We start from the raw sequence: 13,446 nt of genomic DNA, 5'->3' as shown, positions 1-13,446 counted from the left end.
TTGCTATTGCCAAAGAACTTTTTCCCTCAACCATGCAGCCACAATGTGGTGCTAATCTCTAATCTCAACTCGGTGTTTAGAGGTCCTCAAATATATTCTAGTGTCCCCATAATCGGTTTATCTTCCATTCTCCACAATGGCTATTCAAATCTTGTCAACTCTCCTCATCTATCTTCTTCACAATGTCACCAGTCCTTCAGCAGATGATCTCACCACATATCCTCTTTCAATTTCCAATGTACATACAATGTACAATATACAATTTCCAAACCTATACATTAACCCTTGAACCTATTCCTCTTTCCTTCCCTCCTGTTACATTAAAGAGGTATCTCTTCACGTTTAAAGCTGACCTTTTCCCTGTGCTCTGTATGCCTTTCCACATTTTCAGGGAACTTTTTCTATTGACTATACACATCCCTCCTTCCCCTTCCTCCTCCTGCTTCTTCTCTATCACCATCCTTTCCCTCTTGTTCCTTTAAGTCTGCTAAGGTCTTACCCACCTTCATAAACTCATAATCTGCAGTTAAGCAAGTCAAATAATACATACTCATTTATGTCTACTTCCCAAGACCCTCTCTCCACCTCACCCCCTAACATCAGGAAAGGAGAAAACAGCAGATGAACAATGCTTACAAGAGTTTAGAAGCTGGAAAGGGGAAAGACAACAGTAGTTAACTAGATGACCACAGAAATCTGAAGGGAAATGACTAAAAGTTATAAAATTAATAAGAATCAAGCCTATTTATAACATATAATTCTGTAAAAGAACAGGAATTAAAGGAAGCAGACATCTTAGAAGACAGGTGGGGCCAAAAATAGCAGTATTTATTAATCTATAAATACCCTACAGAAGAATGGAGGTTTACTCTCTGAAAAGACTGAATCACAGAGGCTTTGATCAGAGGATGAAGTCATTGTGAAAATAAATTAAGTGAAAATCTACATACTGAACTGTTTCCTGGCTCAGCTCCCAGAATGCTAGACTTAAAATATATTATCCTTGTGCACACACCTTCCTGACCACCACCACCTTCCAGAAAATAGATTAGTCTAATATCTACAAATACTGGCATTTTGAAGTCCCAAATATAAAGGTCAGGTCCCTAAACATTCACTGTAAAATGGAATTTAGGTACCCAGAGCTTCACACCAGCATTTAAGTGCTTCAGTCTTAAACTGATTGGTCAGGCAATGCTTAGACATTTGAATAAAGTCCAAAGTATGAAAAATAGTAATAAAAACAAACAAAAAATGAAACCTGAGGAAAAAGGAATTCAGGGAGCAGAAAAAAATGAGTTAAAAAAAAAAAAGGAAAAGCTCATATACATGAGCTTGTATGTCATTTACAGGATGATATAATTTTTAAAAAATTCCAAGGGAAAAAATATCTCCTAGAAAATAAAAATTCACTAAAAGAAAAAAGGTGGAACAAAAAGATAAATAAATTTAAAATAAGAAAAAGTAATTTAAGAAAGTTATAGGTCTTATATATAAATCTGAGTTCCAAGAAGACAGGGAGCAAATAATCTAGAAAATAACAGTCCTTCCAAAAAGATCCAAAAGAAGTATCTAACGATGAATGGTAAACAAAATGTAGTATATACGTATAATGGAATACTACTCAACTGTAAGAAGAAATGCAGTACTAACACATGGGATAACATGGTGTGACTTGTGAGGACCTTATGTTGAGTGAAGCAAGCCAGGTATTGAAGGACAAATACTACATGACCTCTCTGATGTGAATTAATCAAGCTGTCTCGAGAGAGCTAGAGACTAGATGATAGGTTTACAGGAAATTGGGGAGAAGAAGGTTGTGAGCTGACGCCTACATGGGCAAAATCTATGATAAAGTGAAAGTAAGTAATTGTACAGGGAAGGGATAAGAAGGGGGCATAGGGCTACTATTGGGTGTGTTTTTGCAGGCTTGACGGGTTAGGGTTGGGAGGATGGGTCAGATGGTCCATGAAATTGGGGGGGGGGAGTTTTGGGAGGAACAAGTGAACACAGGAGATTGTCAGGTACGTGGCTGAAACTATAATATTGAGAAAACTCTTTAGAAAATACAATAAGGAAGGGTTACTTGTTTAAGGTGTTTGATAGGGAAATCTGGCACAGGGTGAACCTCGGGCAAGCTTCTAGGGAATTTGTGAGTGCTCATCTTGTCACAGTATGTTATATTGTTGGGTGGGAACCCACACAATGAGTAGGAAGGTGTTATACCCCCCAATCCTGGGGAGGCCTGATGTTCACAAACAGAGGGAAGGGTGTCTCTCGAGAGCATTGGTGGCTCCCAATTGGAGAGGACAGACTAGTGTCAAGCTCTCAGTATTGTTACAAGTATCTATGTATCTGGTCCTTCAATCAGTGAAGCTTGGTTGGCACTGTGGGCCCTGAAGGAAGGGGGAGAGAGTAATAGATGGAAGAAGGGGTAACTGGGGGGCAACGGAAGTGTTCCACAAGATCATGCAATAATGGATAAAGGCCATGTTAAATTTCACCAAAAATTTACAAAAGTGTAGTCTAAAATGTAAACTATAATGTAACTAAAAATTTAGAATATTGTATAGTCTAAAATATAAACCATAATGTAAACCAAAATGGAACCACGGTTACTAAGCTATGTTTCAATATCTGTACATCACTTATAGCAAATAAAACATCCACATGTAAAAAGATCATTGCTGGGGAAGGGGGAAAGAGTTTGACATTGGGTATATGGGAGTCCTCTATATTGTATAAATGACTTTACTGTGATCTAAAACTTTTTTCAAGGAATGGAAGAGATTGCCTTGCCACAGTACATATAGGGCAACACCTATTACAGTAATGAGAACTTTTGGATCACAGAGGGTTTGGCAGGGGAAGAGCACTGGTGTCACTGATGGGGGACACATGGGTTGGGAGGGAGTTCTCCAGGGCATGTGTACAAGACACATAAAAATGTTAGCATATTGGTTGGGTATTGTCATAGTAGGTAGTGTTGCACATGAAAACTGAGGGAGTGCTGAGTTCCTAGCCAGGGAGCTGTCACATTCCCCAGTGGAAGAGCAACAATACCCCAAGTGCAAGGGAAAAGACCAGTGAAGAAGGATGGTCCCGAGATGGACCCTTGATACTGATGACTATGCTTATGAGTCTGTATGCTTGAAATTCCAACTAGGCCTAGAGCTGCAGGGTGCCTAAGAGTTACCTCCTGAGCGCCTCCATGTTGCTCAAATGTGGCCACTCTCTAAGTCAAACTCAGCATGTAAATACATTACCTTCCCCCCAGCATGGGACATGACTCCTGGAGATGAGACTCCCTCATGCTGAGGGATTACTACCAATCACTAGCTGGTGATGCTACCAGAAAAAAGACCTTTAATAAAAGAGGGAAATGGTAAAGACAATTGAGTTTATATGGCTAAGAGACTTCAAAATGAGTCAGGAGATCATCAGAGGGGTTGCACTTACACATATTTCAGCAGCATCCCAGAGACAGCCCAAGTAGATATAACCCCAGGTACTGTTGCTCCTGAGGGCTACAGAGACACACAGGTTCTACAGTCATGGCAGATGGCTCTGGAGTTCAGGGCCTTGCCAGGGGACCCTACTTTGGAATTTGTCGTTTGTGGAGCTGGACTCAGATGTGATCGTTCTGCCTCTTCTGTCACTTTTACTGAACCTGTGGTAGGCACCTGGGTTGGTGTATACTAAGAAGACTTGAATCTCTGGATTGGCCATGTGCCAGCTGGGCCCTGAGCCTCAGCAGAGTTACAACTCCGACTGTCTGGTTCATTGGACTTACCCAGGTCAGCTAACAGGGAGATGAAGTTGGTCAACCACCACACCAGGGAACCGAGTGTGTCTACAACTGCAAGCAGGAGAATCACATACTTCAGCCATGTGGAATCTAAGCCCATCTTGATTTACAGGTGGAGTGGACCACAGGATGGAGGAATACAATATGGATTAGAGTAGAATTACTGGTATTCTACTATAGAACTATTTTGACTATAACAATGAAAGAAATTGTATCACTGATGTGGAGACAGTGGCCACGGAAGTTGCTGAGGGCCAGGAGAGGGAAGAAGAGGTATGATGTGCGGGCTTTTTCGGGACTTGGAGTTGTCCTGAACGATATGGCAGGGACAGACGTAGGACATTATATATTCTGCTTTAACCCACTGAATGGACTGCGGGAGCGTGTAAACTACAATGTAAACCATAATCCATGCGGTGTAGCAGTGCTCCAAAATGTATTCACCAAATGCAACGAATGTGCCACAATGATGAAAGAGGTTGCTGATGTGGAAGGAGTGGAGCAGTGTCGGGTGTGGAATATGTGGGAACCTCTTATATTTTTTAATGTAATATTTTTTGTGATCTATGTATCTTTTTTAAAAAAAAGACAAAAATTTAGAAATTAAAAAAGACACATGTTTAAGGCACATAATCTGATTACACCAGATCAGGTGTAAAGACTCTAAAAGGAGAGAGAAGGGGAGGGAGAGATATCAAACAAAAAATTAAAAGAAAAAACAAATATGACATAAAAAGGATGGTACATCAGAATGGCACCATACATTTTCGGCATTAAATGTGGAAGCTAGGTGAAAATGGATCACCTTGAAAATTCTGAAGAAAAATTATTTCTACCTTAGAATTCTATACACAGCTGAATTCTCAATTAAAAGTCAGGATGGATTAAAGATATTTCAGACATACAAAGTTTCAATTTTTACTTTATATGCATCCTTTCTCAGGAAGTTACAGGAAAATATATACCTTCAAAATACAGAAGCAAAGCAAGAAAGAGACCCGGAATCCAAGAACAAAGAATCCAACACAGAAGAGAACTAAAGACTATTCCTAGAATTATGGTAAGGGACTCCAAGTACAACAACTGAGCAGCAAGTCTGAAGAGTAACAGTCCAAATCAGAGTAGGGCAACTGACAGTGGAGGAGAGATGTCTACAGATTAAAAAAACAAAACAAAACAAAAAAAAACCAACACAAAACAAAACTGCAGATTTGAGAGGTTTGACAAATATGTGGAAAACTGGATTGAGAGGCTGTGGAAGAATGTGAAATGACTTAGCTAGACTTGATGAAAGCTAGCAAATGAAAAGGTAACTTCAGGGAAAAAATGTACAAGAAAGTAAAATATAATCACTAATATACCACAATATTTACAAAGCAATAATGAAAATACTGAAAATGGATTTCAATAAACATTGTGATAAAACTACATTGGGAAGATGAGGGAATGTATATATGGATATTGGGAGAGGGTACTGACAGAGCCAAATCTTTACTATTAGGAAATCCGCAAACAGTACCTAAAATTGAAATATCAAAAAACAGCAATAGAGTAACCTATTTGAAAATATGATCTTAAATAACAAAAGAAACAAGTAAGGGATAAGAGTGCTTAACCTCTGTGGAGTGAGGAAAGTATAAGGAAAGACAGCAGCAAAGGAATGATGATTTTCATTATGAACTTCATGTAACCATTTGACTTTTTGACTAAGTACATGTATCATGTGCTGAGATCCATGGAATTTAAAAATTTTAAAAAATGCCTGGAATTAACATGAAAAGTCCCAAAATTTTGATAAAACTGAAAATTAAATTCAAAGACCCAAACAAAAAACAACTAATCTATCCTTCAATTTCAACACCCCTAACTCCCCTCCAGCTACTATGCTCTTTCTTAATCCCATCACCTCATACTTCACCTACTTTATATCCAACCTACTTACTGCAGGTTGTCTCTGTTAACTGGATTATGATTGCTTTTCTTCTTGCTTCTATAAATACCAGAGTTTTTGCAAATTTTCTACAATGTGTATGAAACACATTCAATACTCAGAAGAAAAATAAATAACTGAGAGAAAAAGAAATAATACCTATACTTAAAGGCCGACTTCAAAGGTAATTTCATCCAAGAACTCTTGATCCTCTAATCAAATGTAACTTGATTCTCTAATCAAAAGTAACTTCGCTCTTCTCTGAGAGCAGCTTCCTACTATCTCACCTACTAAATTTTTCTTAGGGAACATGTACTAACAATTTATTATTACTTACTATACCCATAGCACAACACTTTGATAAAATAGAGACTCAACCAATGATTCAAACACTGGGTCTAAAACAAAAAACAAGAACACCAAGTCTAATCTTTCCTTCACAAACTTTAAATATTTGAAGGCTGCTGTCGTGCTCAACAACTCTGCTTTTCCGTAATTCATTCAATGGCTTCTCACACGACATGGTTTTTGTTTTTCTAAACCTGAATCAGTTTATGAATGCAGTCTAAAATCATCAGCTATTTTTTGAATGCCATAATACAATATTAGTTCAGGTAAGTTTATGGTCAACTGAAATTCTTAAAACTTTCTCAGAAACAGTTAAGCCAAATTCCTCATCCACCTTCCCCATCCCACCAGGTATGGGTTTTTGTTTGATTTTTGTATACCTTTGTTCATTACCTTAAGAGCACTTTCTTTAAAAAAAAAAAAAAAAAAGGCCATCTTGTTTGTTGTAGTCTGCTAAGATGTTCTGAGATTCCAATTTTGTCACCTTGGTACTTTGCTCAGGTTCTCTAAAGTCAGATAAGCAGGCTCACTATTTAACGTAAAACAGATAAATATGAATCTTAAGAGTATAAGCTGGATGGCCATCTTTCAAGGACATTTAGAAAAAACACCTATACTAGATGGAGTTTGAACTTTCTGGCTTCTAAGGTTTCTTTCAAATCTAACTTTAGTCTGTAATTTATGAACTCTTGTCAAAGACCTCAAAATTACTTTACTCTTTTATCCATTAGTTACACCCAACAAATGGCTCACCAGGATCCACCAGCCTTCTTGACACATTCCTCTAGTAACTACTTCTCACTTTCCAAGTTTCATTTGAAGATTATTTTTAGAAAAGATAGCTAGGGAAGCAAGAGGAACATATAAAAGCACATAAACAGGAATAAAACAAGGTTTAAGAGATACAGTCTCCACCCGTCTGTAACTTATTAAGTCCTTAGTAAGATTTTCAAATATTGAGATGCTATAACTTCTTTAAAACAAAGGAACCTGGGACAAAAAATAAATCACAAGGAATATTTTAAAATACTTTTGAGATGAATGAAAATTAAAATGCAACATACCCAAACTTATGGGATGCAGCTACAGCAGAGCTTAGAGGTAAATTTATAGCTGTATGTGACTATATTGAAAGAGAAAATCTCAAATAACTTAACCTTCTACCTTAAAATCTTGGAAAAAGAGTAAACTAAATTTAAAGCAAAAGAAAAAAGGAAAAATAAAGACTAGAACAAAAATTAATGAAGTAGAGAATAGAAAACAATAGAGAAAAACAATGAAAACAAGATGGTTCTTTGAAATGGCCAGCAAAATTGGCAAACCTCTGGCCAGGCTGACCAAGGAACGAAGATTCAAATTACTAAAATCAAAAATGAAAGAGGGAGCATTATCACCAACCTCACAGAAAGGATTAGAAAGGAATACTATGAAGCATCAGTGTGCCAATAAATTAGACAACTTAAATGAAATTGACATATTCCTGGAAAGAAACAAACTAATGAAATTGACTCAAAAAAAACAATCAATCAACCAAACAAAAATAGAAAAGCTGAATATATCTAAAACAATAGATTGAATTAGCAATCAAAAACTACCCTCAAAGACAAGCCTTGTCCCAGACGGCTTCATTGATTAACTCTTCCAAACATTTAAAGAATACCAACTGTTCACAAATTCTTCCAAAAAAGAGAAGGAAACATTTTCCAACCCATTCTATGAGGCCAGTATTACCCCTTAGACCAAAACCAGGTTTCGTAAGAAAACTATGGCCAGTAGCTCTTATGAATATAGACACAAACATGTCCAACAAAATACTAGCAAACTGAATCCAGCAAAATATAAAAAAATTAGATACCATGACCAAATGGGATTTATAACAGGAATCCAAGGCTGGCTTAATATCCACAAGTCAATTAATGTAACATACCATACAAATAGAATAAAAGAATCATTCTAAATTCCTTTGCCACTCTATGGAAATGTAACCATGGGGAGGGGGAAAGCTGAAATTTCCTTTCAAAAACTTTTGGAAATGAAATATAAATAATTCAAGTAAAAGATAAAAAAAGGGGATAAGGGTGGGGGATTCCTGTGGGCACGTTCCAGATTAAATGAGGCTAAAGAAAAAACAAAAGTGCAGTATCTGACCCTAAACTGGATACTATACTAGAGGAACACAAATGCTATAAAACAGATTACTATTGGGTCAGTTGACAAAATTGGAAGATGGACTGAGGAGGATTACATAAAAATAAGTGTTATTGATGTTAAATTTACTAAACTGATAGAGTCACTATGATTTTGAATGTAAGAGAACATCTCTATTCTTAGGGATCATGCACTGAAAAATTGAGTAAATGGCTGTAATTTATTTAACACACACACATTTATTGGGGAGGAAGAAAATAAATGATAAAAAGAAATGGGGTAAAATGTTAGTAACAAGTAACAGGTAAAGGTTTTCTTTAAGTTTTACATTATTTTCAAAGAAAGCTAAATTTTTTGAAAAAAAATATACAGAAGCACTTACATTATGGATTTTTAAAACTTTTTATAAGACTCTTGTAAGAGAGGTAACATGGTACAGTGAAGAAAGCATCCCCTTGAGAATTTTACTTCTTTTATTGACAGTGCAGAAGCCTGTTTCCTAATGTATCGATTATTTGAATTATATAATGAATCCTGCTAGAATATAAAATACAATCACTAAAAATACAATTTTACTTTTTTAAATAGATGAGCTTTATGGTAGTTGAATCTTATTTTATGCCTATTGTTGGTCATTTTCAGAATTTTAAATGCTTGGATAGAAAACTCTACAAATTAAACAACACTGGTTGTATTTTGGTTGACATATTACACTTCTAAGTTTATGATGGTTTTACATTTCTCCTCCCATTCTTTCCATTTCTTCTTCTTTTTCCATGCTTATCAAATAGCTTAAAGTCTCAGTTAACTGTTATAAAATGCTTACTGTACAGCAAAAACTCTACTACAGATTTCTGTATAGGGCCTCCTGCTCTTCTGAGGAAAACTGCCAGAGTGCTGTGTATACAACAGGAACTCAAAAACAATTTTATTAATACAGAGTTATATTTATTATAATATGCCAACGCAATTAATTATCCTGTGGTGGTGCTGTCTCCCAGGTCTTAGTCCTTCTCTAAAAACAGGGATTTATTAATATGACCATTCAAGAACCTCATGTTCTATCATTCCCTCCTTAACTTTATGCTCCAGCAATAATGAACTACCAGTACTTCCAATTCCAAAGCAGCATGCTCTTTCCCAAACTCCTCGCCTGTCCACAAACTGTCTTGCAGTTTAAATGTCCTCCTCTGGGGAATGCTCTCTTTCCTACAAAGTTGCCATTCATATCATGGTCTGTGAATAGCATTCCCTGAGCTGTACAGCTGTGCCTTGCCATTCTACATGTGCAATTGGACATAATTCTATTTTTGCACTTAACTGCTCCATAATTGATTATTAGCAGACCTGTCTCCTCTATTAACCATGCATTCCCTGATGGAAAACAATCTCCAGAATTTAGCACAACGTCTAATAAATAACAGCTTACACTCATTAAGTGCTTAACAAGAGCAGTGAGTGCATACTATGAGGCCAGGTATTGGTGAAAATGTTAATGCCTTATTAACTCATCTAATCCTCATACAATCCTATGAAGTTGGTATATTATTAATCCGATTTTACAGATGAAGAAATATGCACAGTAAGATTAAAGCTCTGAACAATGAGAATAAAACATGTACTCATTTTCTAACTTCCAGTCTTGACCAAGACACAGTCTAAAGTTCCATTCTAACCTACTGGAATGTCACTCTCACATGAAACTCAGCATCTCTAACATATAAATTCTCTCTATTGGTTTTTGCAAAACAAGCCGATTCTCTACTAGCTTTACCCTTCATTGGCACTTAAGAAACCTAGTCTAGTACAGGGGTTCAAAATCGCTCACCCTCTGGCCCCCCACAGCCAATCTAGGTCCTGTCTATTCTTTTAATCTACTTGTCCAATCCTTGCCATTTCCGCTGCCATAACCGATCTAGGGAAAGCTAGAAACACAAAACACTACCTTTAATCTTTCAATAAATTCATTTTCCGGACAGAGACAACATAGCACACAGGCGTCAGACTGCCTGGGAGTTGGAAGTCTGGACACCATGTTCTAACTGGGTTAAATAAGCACCTCATAGTTTTCTTCATCTGTAAAACGAGATCCTACTGACTGCCTCAACTGGTCCTTTTGAGGATTAAATGAGTCGCAAACCACTTAGAAAAGTACCTGGCAGACAGCAGGCCTCAACAAGTGTTAATAAATTATTAACATAATATTACGCTCTGCTGCTCAAACGTAGGGAGGCTCCCTACTGACAGAATAAATCTAGTACTTTAGCTTGACATTCAAAGACCTTCCAAGTCTGATCCCACCTAGCTCCCGACAGATTCCTTCCTACTAGTCTCAACTCCTGCCACAATAATATGCAATTTAACTCCTAGCTCGTCAGAGGACCCTTTACCCTCCTTTCAAAATTTCGTATTTTTACCTGCCCTTTAGGATGCAACGCAAATCCCACCTCTTCTTCAGTTTCCCCCACCCACCCTAAGTAACGTCCTCCTCCCCCCAAATCCCACAGCACTAGCGTTTCGCCCCATTCATTTGGCATTCACTCCGCTTTGCAAAGTAAACTCTTCCCTTAGCTCCCGTAGGATCTTCCGTCTCAGAGTGGGGGTGTGTCCCCCCTTCTGTGTGTGTTATTACAGGTTCGCGGTGCCTAGAACATGCACTAAAGAGTACGTAGTTTACTGTTGCTACAAAAAAAAGTTACTCGCTGACAGAAAAACTGGCTTTAAAGGGAACACAGCAGAGCCGTTTTCAAACAAGGCAGGTGCCGGACTGTTTTTGCAAGGAGCGGACGAAAGGGCTGTCCCAAAGGTTTCCTTCGGAGGGGAGACCTTCAGTCCAGGCGCGCGCGAGTCGGGGAGCCTGGTTGTGAACTGCGCAGGGGAGGGGGATGCGGGTGGGGGTGGGGTGGGTGCGCGGGTTGCGGAGACTCCTCGAACCCCCGCCCCTCACCTTCTCCTCCTCTTCCTCCTCCTCCTCCTCCCCGGCAGAGCTGTAGGCCTCACAGTGGTGACGCGGGGTCATCCGCGGGCCCGTTACCACTTCATTTTCCTCAGCGCGCGGCGGCGGAGCGCGAGGGACGAGGACCAGTCTGACTGAGGAGGGAGAAGAGGGGGAACCGGGCTGGGGCGCGCGGGGCTCGAGCGGGACGCACGGCTGCGGCCGGTGGGTCGGTCAGCGAATTAGTTCCATGATGATCCTGGAACTGAGGCCGCCACCGCCGGTCCTACTCCTCCAACCGCCGCCGCGAGTGCCCGGGTGGGGAGGGGGCTCCCTCTCGCCATAAGGCGGCGGGGGCCGGGGAGAGGCGGAGGGGGAGACCGGCTCTGCCCCTGCCCGGAGAAAGCGCCTCCAAGGGGAAATGGTGAAAGGGGGAAGGGGGAAAAAGGAAAGGAAAAAAAAAAAAAAAAAAGGAAGGGGAAAGGGGAGGGGAAAATAAGAAAAAGCGAGACAGAGGCGCTGCCGCGTCCGCTCGCGGGGAAAGCTGGGGAGGGAGGGGAGAGGGGAAAGAAGTGCCGGCTGCCTCGACTCCGCCTTTGCGGATCGATTCCTAAGCTTTCTCACTCCTGTAAACAACATAGACTTGGTTTCTCACCCTCCCCATTTTTCCTCTCCGCCGCTCCCTTCCCAACCCCGTGAAAGTACGGGAAGGTCCACCAAAAATCTAGATTGTTGGAGACAGGCTGGGGAAGTCATTAGGACTAGTTTGGGAGCGAAACTACGTTTACAGTGGACTGAGAAAAGCCATGGGTGCGCGGACTTATTTTCTTTGGAGGAGCGAAAGGATCTCTTACTGACAACACGGTGACGTAAGAGTCCACGCCACTGGTTGGAAGAGGCGTGCGGCGGTTGGAGAGTGCTGCGCACGCGTCGCTTTAAGAAAGACGCGTTTGAGCTTTCTGTAGAGGTTCCTTGGCCTGATCTAGAATTGTCTGGTTGATTCCACCGTGACTTGTTTTCGGGGCTGCTGGAAGGATTTGTTGGGAAGGGACTGGGGATCAGATTTGCAAAAACCTTGAGTTCCTTTTTTACTTAGCCAAAAAATTGTGTTTTCTTTTTACCATAGTGTATTTTTTCACTGCCTCGCCATGCGTTATGAAACGCTTTAGAAATGGGAAATTGGGATCAAATCCTCAAAGTCCTTTTTGAGTGCTTCAGTCCTCATACTAAACGGTAACTTTTACTGCTGAGGCCAGGTACCAGCTTGGTAGTACACCGAGGGAATTCTATACACATAAAAGTATGAATATTTCAGAGTGGTTTTTATGACCAAGTCTTTAATATGTGTGTGATGATACAAATTTATTTTATTTGGGCTTCTTTTGTTCACCTATGTTAAATTTTTTTATCTTCTAATTTTTAGTGATAAAGAGTACGTAATATTACAGAAAATTTTGAGAATGAAAGGAAAAAAGACCCCCAAACTCAACCATTTAGAGAAGTCTCATTTGTCTTTCCTGTTTCTGTGTTTTATGTGCCCATTTTAACTGCCAGTGAAAGAATGTTTTTTGAACTTATCCATCAGGTCAGATTCAGTGCTAAACTCGAGCAAAAGGAGGTAACCATGACAAATATTCCTGCCTTCATTAAGTTAACTATCCAAACAAAGGATAGCCATTGAGCTAATCATCACTGCCAAAAATTACCCAGTACATTGATTTATTTACTTGTAATGTTGTATCCCCTCCCTAGACCAGCAGCCCTAGGTTGGCAGGGATCTTGTATGTTTTGTTTTCAACCTATATTCCTCAGTGTAAAAGGTTCTCAATATTTTGATTACTGACTAAGCAATTACCAGCACCAAAAGTGTTAACATGGAAAATTGCAAGTTGCTATGGAAACAAATCTTGCTTACTTAGGGATATCAGAGAATGCTTCTCTGAGGAAGTGACATTTAAGAAGAGACTTGAAACCACTCAGTAAGTAGTGGGGAAAGAATGATACAGGCAGAACAATCTAAAATTTACTGAAAGGTAGTGTGGGAATAAGGGGGAATTCCGCAGCACCTGGTAGGAAATGGGAAGCCCCATGGGAAGCCCCAGAAAGATTTTAAGTGGGTTGTATCCTGCTTTTTTCACTAGGTGTAGTATTTTCCCTTATTACTATGTGGTTTTCACATTACATCGCCAGCATTTTTTTTCTGCATCATACCCGTGGGAAAATAGCATAATTCCATTGTCGGACCATGAAAATGCTTCTGATTTTCAATCCCATAAG

The 13,446-nt window shown here is 39.4% G+C and overlaps 1 protein-coding gene across 2 annotated transcripts in view; it reads right to left on the bottom strand.

Moving 5' to 3' along the window:
* Nucleotides 1–11,743, bottom strand: part of CCNI (cyclin I) — a 70,762-nt gene extending 59,019 nt beyond the window's left edge. The window contains exon 1 of one of the 2 annotated variants that reach the window (XM_004472591.4): nucleotides 11,182–11,743. Coding sequence is in view for 1 of the 2 variants with exons in the window: in XM_058296570.2 (XP_058152553.1) it covers nucleotides 11,182–11,253 (72 nt within the window). In the remaining variant the exon portion in view is untranslated. The remainder of the gene's footprint in view (nucleotides 1–11,181) is intronic. The other variant, XM_058296570.2, reaches the window with a different exon arrangement.
* Between the last annotated feature and the right edge of the window lie 1,703 nt (nucleotides 11,744–13,446).

Source organism: Dasypus novemcinctus, chromosome 1 (assembly GCF_030445035.2).
Source record: "Dasypus novemcinctus isolate mDasNov1 chromosome 1, mDasNov1.1.hap2, whole genome shotgun sequence".
NCBI lineage: Eukaryota > Metazoa > Chordata > Mammalia > Cingulata > Dasypodidae > Dasypus > Dasypus novemcinctus.
This window is presented reverse-complemented; position numbering and strand designations above follow the sequence as displayed.